Source organism: Plutella xylostella, chromosome 27 (genome assembly GCF_932276165.1).
Source record: "Plutella xylostella chromosome 27, ilPluXylo3.1, whole genome shotgun sequence".
Taxonomy (NCBI): Eukaryota; Metazoa; Arthropoda; class Insecta; order Lepidoptera; family Plutellidae; genus Plutella; species Plutella xylostella.
Genome location: NC_064007.1, coordinates 8261500 through 8271965, shown reverse-complemented (window position 1 = coordinate 8271965; position 10466 = coordinate 8261500). Strand labels below are relative to the sequence as shown.

The 10466-nt window shown below is 38.1% G+C and overlaps 1 protein-coding gene across 1 annotated transcript; it reads left to right on the top strand.

Annotated features, from left to right (window-relative positions):
- The first annotated feature begins 275 nt into the window (after nucleotides 1–275).
- On the top strand, nucleotides 276–9742 carry LOC105386226 (adapter molecule Crk). The gene is made up of 7 exons (XM_048630906.1): nucleotides 276–760; nucleotides 2444–2566; nucleotides 3069–3306; nucleotides 4868–4996; nucleotides 5813–5902; nucleotides 6294–6389; nucleotides 7032–9742. The coding sequence occupies exons 1-7, from the start codon at nucleotides 711–713 to the stop codon at nucleotides 7137–7139; spliced, it is 834 nt and encodes a 277-aa protein (XP_048486863.1). The 5' UTR covers nucleotides 276–710; the 3' UTR covers nucleotides 7140–9742.
- The last annotated feature ends 724 nt before the right edge of the window (nucleotides 9743–10466 follow it).

The window sequence follows — 10466 nt, the reverse complement described above, 5'->3', positions numbered from 1 at the left end:
TTTTTTTCACTTATCGTTATCGTTATAACGTTACGAGCACATCATTATGAATTATCTCCATCTCAGAATAATAATGTTGGTAAAAATCTTTACTGTATTCCTCTTGTCATTGAATCATTTGTGTAGCGGGCAAGAAACATGACTTCTCTCTTAAGTGGGCTTTAGACCATTGCAGGTGTGAAGTGAAAGAAATCAAATACCTAGTAAGCAAATTCTCAGAATAATTATTTAGGTTTGACAGGACCAATAAAAGTGAGCTTATATTTTTTTGTCTATGGTATTAAAAAAAAACAAATTTATGGCCGTGCCTTCGCGTGTGTGTCCGTAAAATTATTTTTATATTCAGTTTTAATTATAGATTTATTTAATTTATCCATTCTAAGATTAGTAGGTAAGGTGAGCGAACGATCACCGACAGCGTTACCGCTCTACGTACACGGAAACATGTGTTTCGACGTTCACATTTCAGTTTGACACTATCACAAAAATACATGTCAACAAATTACTATTATCTCGTAAAGTTGCGTGATTGTGATTGCCCAGTGATACGGACGGTGGAAACATAGATGCGTGGCGTCGAACCGGACTGCAAGCTGTCGAGTGGCCGGCCGGAGTGATGTGGGATCGCAACAGATTGCGGGCATAATGTGGGGTGATTGGTAACGCACACATCGGATATCCTGTGTCTCAGTGACGTCCCAGCTTTCAGTATGGCGAATCCAGGGATCGGGGTCTCCTTTGACCAATCTGACATGTCCAGGTGCTTCCTCCCTCTATGTTTTGTTTTGCCCCTCATGCTTATCAGATCCTAGACCTGCTTAGTGTTTGTCATTTGTTTCCTGCTTTTAATAGGCTTTCTTATGACTTCTCCAGGGTTTATAGCATTCTAGATTGTTGGTTTTGGCCTGTTTCAAATATTTAGAGGACCACAATCATTCTACTTATATTAAAGAGTAATAGACATGAAATAATGACATCCTTTTTAACCTAATATGCAAAAACTTACTAATAACTAACAGACAATAGTCTTACAATATAATACAGAATGCCTCAGTAGTGTTTCTATCAGTAACCTCAGCAAGATGTACATTAAACTGGGAACATAAACATTTAATGGCTGTCCCAGTTGCCAAGTAACTGCTGTAGAAAGTAAACAAATGTAAACTAAAGAAAACATGAAAGGGGCTCTGGCTTCTATTTGTCATCAATGAGGTATTCAGTTTCTGGACGGACTTCCTCAACATTAAACTTTTATGTGGTTAACAGAGTTCACGACAACAGGGTTTATTAAATTGACTAGTAAATAGTTCACAACAGTAGTTGCCCTGTTAACTTATATTATCCATGGGAATCCTGATAAAAACTATGATGTTTTGATATTAAACATTATTAGTACTTTTTCTGTGAAAGCAATGAATGTAAATATACACATACTGCCTGTGCATTGTATTTTCAGAAATATCAACTAAATAATTTAAGGATGGTATTAAGTCTAACACTGAGTTGCACAAAGGACCTTTAAGCTAATGTTGGCATTAAATGTATTGCTGCCTTGCTTCAGAGTATACTCCCAGAAAGAGGCAGACAAAGATTTAATGCAAACATTCACTTAAAGTTCCTTTGTGCAACTCTGCATTTATCTTAGATTTCTCCCTGCCTCATAGTTTTTGACAAAGTGTAGTAAAAACCAATATTAATAGCAGCGTAAAGTATAACTAATAATATGAAACTACACAATAACATGTCTTTACAAGATCCCACAATATTCATTATTCACATGGTGGAGGTCAAAAGAATCAGGTTCCCATTGTTTTCTAGTTTTCACTGAGTTTTTAACGCCTCAGGTATTGTGGAGGGGGATATTAAGTGTCCCTTTATTTTCCCTTTTCCTACTATAGTACACTGTACCATTGGAGAAAACTATACTGGTCTCATTTTGTAGTGGTTCTAAGCTTTATGTCTTTATGTTATGGTACCGTTTGGTTTGAGAGAGGTAACTTGTCTAGAGAGAGTGTTATCTATGTAAGTATTTATTACACTGTTCAAAGATAGATCATTATACTGAGATAGCTAGTAGGCCACTTAGATATGAAGCAATGCATTTCTGAATCTGATATTACATTACCTTTTCAATAAAACAAACATACAAACATGTACAACACTAGAGGGTTATAATCACCACCTCCACACTTAGCAAGCCAAAACCATAGACCCAAAAACAAAATATCTGCCTCAGCCAGAGATTAAACCAAGGACCCACAAAACAGCAGTTAGTTACTAACCACTACTATCCCACTGTCTTGTATTAACTTTCATCATCATCAGCTCCTGGGATCCCTTATCAGGGACATAGAGTTTAAAGAGTTGATTTCCACTCTGACCGGTCCTGTGCCATGCCTGTAAGTACTTTAATTTTACAAAAACATCCATGTGTCCATTACAGCTGGTACTTCGGAGGCCTGTCTCGGGCCGAGGCCACCAAGCTGCTGCTCAGTGAGGCTGAGAGTGGAGTGTTCCTCGTGAGGGACTCTAGGACCATACACGGGGACTATGTGCTGTGTGTCAGGTGAGATACCAGACTGTTCACTCCTTGACTAATTGGACTATTCACTCTTTCACTGGGTGAAGAGGTTTTTGTTGGCTTTGGACCATAGCTATAGCAGTGTTAGCACAAAATCTAGAATGCAGAGTCTGCAGTCTAGATTATACAGTGCAAGCACAAATATGTTTTTGGTATCAAACACATTTAGCTTAATTCTAACTGGTTATTTAATTCTAACAAGTTTCAGTACCTCCTGTCCTACAGGTAAACAGATCCTTTAAAATGCAGCAACTATCCCCACTATTTATTTCGAATAAAACGAGTTTGGTATATTAAGTTGTGCCCATGTCCAGCAGTGGTCGATTAAGGGCTGATGATGATGGAGTATTCTCACGTTTTACGCTCAGCCGTCAGCCCTAAAGACTAGTGACTAGTAATATAGGTATCTCTTAACAATCATAACTGTTTCCCCTGTTCCCTATCACCATCTAACTAACCTCTACACTCACCAATCAAACCCCCACAGGGAAGACGAGCGCGTATCCCACTACATAATCAACCGGGTAGTCTCGGCCGACGGCAGCAGCCGCTTCCGCATCGGGGACCAGCTGTTCGCGGACATGCCGGCGCTGCTGTCGTTCTACCGGCTGCATTATCTCGACACCACGCCGCTGGTCCGGCCGCTGGCGAAGGTGGCGCCGCCGCTGAATCAACCGGCTACGGTGTTGGAGGTGGTGCATGCGAAGTTTGATTTTGATGGGAATGTGAGTAGTGGTTTTTGTTTATTTAGGTATTCTATAGGAACGAATTTATTTTTTCGCCAATGTCCAAAACTCGTAGAACAAAAGTTGTTAGAAACACCAACTGAGTCACCCCCTTTGGGCTTAGTAGCATACCATTTGTGCAACATCTGTATAGCTTGTACTGCCCTAATAGGGTGGATTTTGGAGGTGGTCTATGTGAGTTACGACATTGATAGCTATTTATTGCGGGGCTCATACAAGAACCTTTCCGTATATTGTATGGGAATTTATCAGTGAACTAACCAACAAGAGGTTCACTGTGCGACATCCTGAACAATATAACACCCAGGCAACATCAACACACACTTACAAAATTATCATCAATCTCTTACTTATTATTTATTTAAAAATACCAAAGTTTTGCTACGGCTAGGTAAATCCGTACACTCAATCATAAGCTATGTTTAAACAGCAGTAACTAGATATAATACGTTCATACTTTCAACTGAAAATATAAATAGAATCTCCAGACATTTCTTCAAAACTAGGACACAATTTTTACTGCTTCTGTCGCTTCTAGACTACCGTTTAAATATAGCTCCTGAATGAACGTGTATTAGTTTTCCCACCATGTGTTATATTATGACAGTACATTGATAAAATTAGCATGATTTATCACGATGATATTTTTAATTTACACTAAATGAGGTCATAACCTTTGCACAGCTGAATCAATTTTAATGAAATAAATCTTGGGACAGTTTTGTGCAATCAATTTTCAATATTTCTTTTAATAGGTTTCCGTGTTTGGGTCCTAAATCTGTGCAGCGAGCATAGGATTCGATACTATTTTCGAATCTACACGAAGCGTCGCTTTTACCAAACGCTAAACGTATTTAAATCAAATTTTAAATACATTTTGTACTAACTGACAGACGTATGACAGGCTACTAAATACGTTTAGCGTTTGGTGAAATTCCACCTAACATGGAAAAAACAAATGCCACTTTTGGAACTAACGAATTTGCCTTACATTTTGACAGTGACATTTGACGATACGCAACGTAAACGGAGGTTTCGAATCCTGTGCTCGGGCAACAGGGTGTGTCCAGTTGCAAATCATCCCGGTTCTTCTTTCTGAACAACTTTTGTACCTACTATGAAAATGTACTATGTATCTTTATTTGTAAGGTATTCTTACTATTACCTCATTAACTGGTAGAAAAGTTTACAATACATATTTCATTAGTTTTGGACCTGTAGGAAAATGATGAAAATCTATTTAACTTGTTAAACACCAACTAAACTAAATAAACTAAATTTATACTAACCGAATGGTGTAGTGGTTACTGACTGCTTTGCCGAAGGTTCCGTGTTCACTTTCCGGCAGGGGCATATGTACTCAGGTCTTAGGTGTTAATCTGTAGGATATATTAAAGTATCTATCTATGTATCTGTGTAGACATATCATCTAACCAACCAATAGCCATGTGACTTGATGTGACAGGCTCTTTCTACCCCGGAGTCGTATGGCCGTGTGTGAGATGTCACCACACACTAACCCCCTATTCCCCCATTCCAGGACCCCGACGACTTGCCCTTCCGCCGCGGCGAGCGCCTCATGGTGATCAACCGCGACGAGGAGCAGTGGTGGACGGCGCGCAACGAGCGCGGCCGCGTGGGCTCCATCCCCGTGCCTTATGTGCAGAGGGTTAGTGCGCATTGTTGAATGATAGGATAGGTAGCTAAGTAGCGAGGTTTAAGTAAGCGATAGGATATTTTTAAAAAAGAGATATAGCGCCATCTAGTCTATAGTAGATGAAACAGAACTACTAATCTGTAAATTATGCTACCGGGCAGCATGGCATCTATATCTACGAAGTAAAGTACTACTATATTTGGATTTACCTCCATTGCGTTCGTCGATAATAGTGCCTTAATTCAACCCGGTCTGAGACAGATACAACCATATAGCCATGTAGATTCAACGCCATCTATAGTGGAATAATTATAGGAAATAAATCATGTGTCTTAAGTATAGGTAGTTAGATTTTATCTCTCGCCTCATGGTGATCAACCGCGACGAGGAGCAGTGGTGGCCGCGTGGGCTCCATCCCCGTGCCTTTAATTATGTGCAGAGGGTTAGTGGTTGTTTTTGAATGATAGGAGAGAGGTAGCTAAGCAGCGAGGTCTAAGTAGATTCGGGAGAGATATAATAAAGCATACCGCGATGTAGGATTATGAAAAGTGTGTCAACGGCATCTAGTGTGAAGTAGCCCGTGCGTTATTTGCTGTCCAGCTTTGTTATAGCTGTAGATAATCGAAGTTAGCTTTGCAACAAGGTTGAAGAACCACGTGGTTAGCGGCAGCATACCTCCGCAACTTCGTATTTGGTGTATTTATTTTTCTAATTTCTGTATCTGTGCAATGCAATAAAGAGTATCATCTCTCTAACGTATCTACAGTATAGCCCTCTACATATCCTCACTAAACCCCATTTACTAATAAACCTCACTATTCGTTGCAGGTGCTAGACCCGTCGGGAGTGCCGTACCCGCCGGGCGAGGCGCTCAGCCAACTGGCAGACAAGCACCCGCCCAAGACTACCAACATGCAGGTTTGTAATATTTCATGTGTTGATATTTAGCTAAACTGTATATTTTTTAAGTATGTACAGTACACCATACACTGTTTCTGTCTCTTTACGTCCATGTAGCCATAGGGTGTCTGAAAAATGAGACATTTTGTACATATCCATTAGGATTCATTAGAAGTTGTAATGTAAATTTTGTTGTAAATAACAAATAAAACAACTTGGTGTAAAAATAAAGAGTACAACCTACTCCATATGACGGCATGAAAGGTCTCATCTTCGCTTTGTTCTGGGGCGGATTTTTTTACTGAATGGCATTACTGGTTCTACCTATGGTTTGGCTCTAGCTAGGTTACCTTTCATTTAATAATTGTATATAGTAAATAATAATATATATAATTATGTGTATTTTCAGCGTACACTCCCAGCGTTGGCCCGCGTGCGACAGACGCGCGTACCCAATGCGTACGACAAGACCGCGCTCAAACTGGAGGAAGGAGATATTATCAAGGTACGTACGTACATACATATCCTCACGACTGTAATCCCCGAAGTCTGGCTAGTCACTCTGGCTACCCCGCCAGAGTGACTAGCAAGCGAGTCACCCGCTTTTCGCTGTAGGTACCCTCGGTCGCTTTTTTTAATGACAAATTTTAATGTACCTACCTATGACATGCATGTTCTAAATTATTGTTTACTTTTTTTTGTTAATTATTGTTTACCTACTGACATGCATGTTCTAAATTATTATTTATTATTTTTTATTATTTATATCTTTGACATAATTACAATATTATTCTCAGAATGCATGATTTCACAGTAATAATATGTTTGCACGCCCTACAAGGGTAGAATGTAGCAGGTCTTCTTTGTTTTTCTGTAACATCTTTGTGTACCTACGTTCATGCAAATAAATGATTTTGAATTTGAATTCGCAAGCCGTATAGCCGTATCAAAAAAAGAATTCAAAAAGAACAATCGAACGCCTTGTGACTAAAAGTAATCAAGATTAGATATACATATTTAATAATAAACCCATGACCGAAAAAGAATGGTTTCATAAGTGTATCTCTCTGTAGCGATGTGGTAGAAACTGGTGGAATTAAATACTATTTCATATGAAATAATTAAATCAATATATCTAACTTTCCAGGTGACAAAAATGAACATAAATGGACAGTGGGAGGGCGAGCTGAACGGCAAAATAGGACACTTCCCCTTCACATACGTGGAGTTTCTGGACGAGACCCCGAGCAGCTAGGCCGAGCACCCTGTATAGTGCGTCGCGGTGCGCGGCACAACCTGTATCATAGTGAATAAATATTATATACCCTGTGTATAAAAATGGACTCTTTCAATGACTTTTTTCGGTTTATTATGGGCTTTTTTAACGGACTAAAGTGGATTTTCTACGTGTAATGGACTGGACAGCTGAATGGACAACTCATAAGTGTTTTTTTGAGATTCTAGTGAGAATATGGATGTAGGGCTGAATCCAATTGTGACAAAGCACAAAGTCATTGCCAACTTCAGGAACTATTAAGTTGTTTTTACCTAACTGTATCAAGGATGCATAAATCTGAAATATTGTATGAATATTTTTCTGAATATTTCTGGGATGCGAGGCTTAGTTTGATCTTTACTCTATCACTGAGATTACTAACATTTTATTTATTATTGGAGCTAAATTGATAATTATTGATTGTATTTTGTTTTATTCAAGCACTTATATTCATGAAATCGAATCGTAAAACATGTCATCGGATTTATATTTATACATAACTATTTCTGTCTATCTCCGCTCTGTAATGATAACTAAGTAACATACATCGAATGTATTGACTGTATATTGTTATAAAATTTTGTACCATATTTCGTTGTTGCGAAATGAAACCTTAGTACTATTATGTATTGATGTTACGTTTTTGTACGTTTCACATAATACTTTAGCGTGGAAATGTATATAAAAAACAGAGCTTACGTTTGGAAGTAAGAAAAATTTTAATAGCTGACTAATTACAACAAGGAACGATCGCAGATATTATAAAAAAGGGAAGGGAGAGGACACTTGGCATTTTTTAGTGCTTTATACATAAATGTATAACTATTCTCTATTTTATAGTGAAGGCCTTCCCCAGTACAGTTTGAAAGTGACATTTTACAATCATACTGAGACGGTTGAATGGCGCAGTGGTTAGAGACTGACTTGTACCGACGACGGTTCCAGGTTCGATTCTCAATTCCCGGGTGGGACAAATATATTTGCTCGGGTCTTCATGTGCACAAAGGATTGGTTGTCTATGCTTTTATGTATTTCAATGCATCTCATTGGACGCCATTTATTCAGAATAAGCAAATACTAATAAGTATTGGAATTGAGAAATGCAACAAATATTTCCTTAAATCATGGAATTGCAACTACATTAAATTTTATATTCATTATTAACCGTCTTACGTAGATTAGAGGGCAACCGATGGGTTCAAATGTTTTTACATATTATTAAATAATAGCTTTTTGAAATTATTGTACTGTAGGGTCATAGATTTCTATTTAGATTACTGTCTGTACATTATAATTGTTTTGTCATCATTTTAGCTTTGAGCATAGTTGAATATTCTTGACCTTAAAAATACTATTATTTATCAGTATCATTGTCATATCTACGATACTAAGGTACAAAAAGTTACATACAAGCTTATAACAATACATTTAGGTTTTTAGGAGCGGTGGTGGCGTAATGGATAAGGCCTCGTCCTCTCAAGAGGCCGTGGGTTCATATCCTGGCCTGTACCAATGAATTAGAACTACAATACAATACAATTACAATACCAATTCTTTCAACTGTGTTTTCAATTAAGGCGTTTAAGTACCACGTGCTCTTACGGTGATGGAAAACATCGTGAGGAAACCTGCACATCTAGATTCTAGACGTGTATCCTAAGTGCATTGTACTTATTCCAAAACGGCGATATGGTTCGCAACCTATCACGTGAGTACAAATGTGCTGCGAAAAGTGGGTGGCTCGCTTGTGAGCCACCTCTGACTACCCCTACAGAATCTTAAATTTGATAGTCTTAGTTGAAGGCTAGCACCCCGTGCTAGGCCTTCTAATACAAGTATCGCATAGTTGTCTATGACCCTACAAAGGTTATACGAAATATTTCTTCCAAATATGATAGTCAATATTTTTATATATTTGCTGGTGCAAGGAAAAGTATTTAGTTTAGTATTAGTAGTACGCCGCTGGGGTCAAATGCGCATACCTAAAAATAAGTATAAATAAATACAAACACCAAATGTATGACAATGTTGTTAGGTACTTACAAGATGTCTGGTTAATAAAATATCATCAATGAATGATCTGTTCTTGGTAAGCTTTAGTAAAGATTACAACTTCTTTGAAGCTTCTACAGTTATAATTAACAAAATGCAAGTAGAGTCAGCAAAAGTTATAAGCTTTCTCAAAGACAAAATTGCTCATGCTACTGATCATTTATTAATATGAGTGATTGTTTTTTTTTACTTCTTACTAGCCACGAGTGACCAAGGTTAAAGTGTTTTTCAAGGCTTATAACTTTTGCTGTCCGTATATCATCATAATCCTTGGCGGCCAGTAAGCAAAAGTATTCATTGATTATTATGATTAAAATTTTGCTCCTAACGAGAATTATAAAATTCGAGGAATCGCATACCAAATGTTATATCATCATCATGTATAGAAAATCATTATTTTGAGATTATTGTGTCATATTATAATGTATGTATTGTACACTTTTTAAGTCATTTATAAATCAAATTTTGTCTAATGTTTTTATTAAGTTATGTGTATCGATTTAGTAATAAATCTAAGATATAATACTTAACATTACATTTGTTTTATTTAATTTTGTCGACACGACAGTTACAAATTGCACCTCTGCTTATTATACATTTGTGGCCTAACTGCCTCTGTGGTCTAGTGGTAGAAGCTTCGCTTCATGTCCCAGAGGTCCCGGGTTCGATTCCCGGGTGGGACCATCAATTTGTGTTTCTAAATTGTGGTTCTAAGTTTGGTTAGGACATAGAAGGCTGATCACCTGATGTCCGAAACAGTGAAACGATCCATGCTGTCGGATGGGCATGTAAAGCAGTCGGTCCTGCGCCTAGCTCTCTCCAGTCGTGTCGGTCAATCCGTCCCATTGGGTTATGAGAGTGATGGAACAGAGAGTGCTCCTGTGTACTGCGCACACACTTGGGCACTATAATCTACTCCTGCGTAGATGGCTGATCTCAATTGAGATTGGCCGCCGTGGTCGAAATTCGGCTAGGAGGACATTATTATTATTATTATTATACATTTACATTTTCGACTCTATGCAGGTAGTTCTTTTCAATATTAGATGATCGCAGTGACTTTGGCTCAGCGCACACCAAGAGCAGAGCAGAGCAGAGCATATTGTGAAATCATTGAAAAATTAATCTTATGATAATTTCATACATTTCAAAATTGAATACACGTCCCAACTTGTTGCTCGACCATGCTCGAGCTTTCTAGTAAATGTTCGAGTATGCGTTCTACATGCGCTAAAAGTTTGCTCGACCATGCGC

What these genes read in the sequence shown, in the direction of transcription:
- LOC105386226 (XM_048630906.1), top strand. Translation starts at nt 711, where the DNA reads ATGGCGAATCCAGGGATCGGGGTCTCCTTTGACCAATCTGACATGTCC. An exon ending in CCGTGCCTTATGTGCAGAGG is followed by an intron (nt 4,997 to 5,812) that starts GTTAGTGCGCAT and finishes TATTCGTTGCAG; the next exon opens with GTGCTAGACCCGTCGGGAGT. An exon ending in AGGAAGGAGATATTATCAAG is followed by an intron (nt 6,390 to 7,031) that starts GTACGTACGTAC and finishes CTAACTTTCCAG; the next exon opens with GTGACAAAAATGAACATAAA.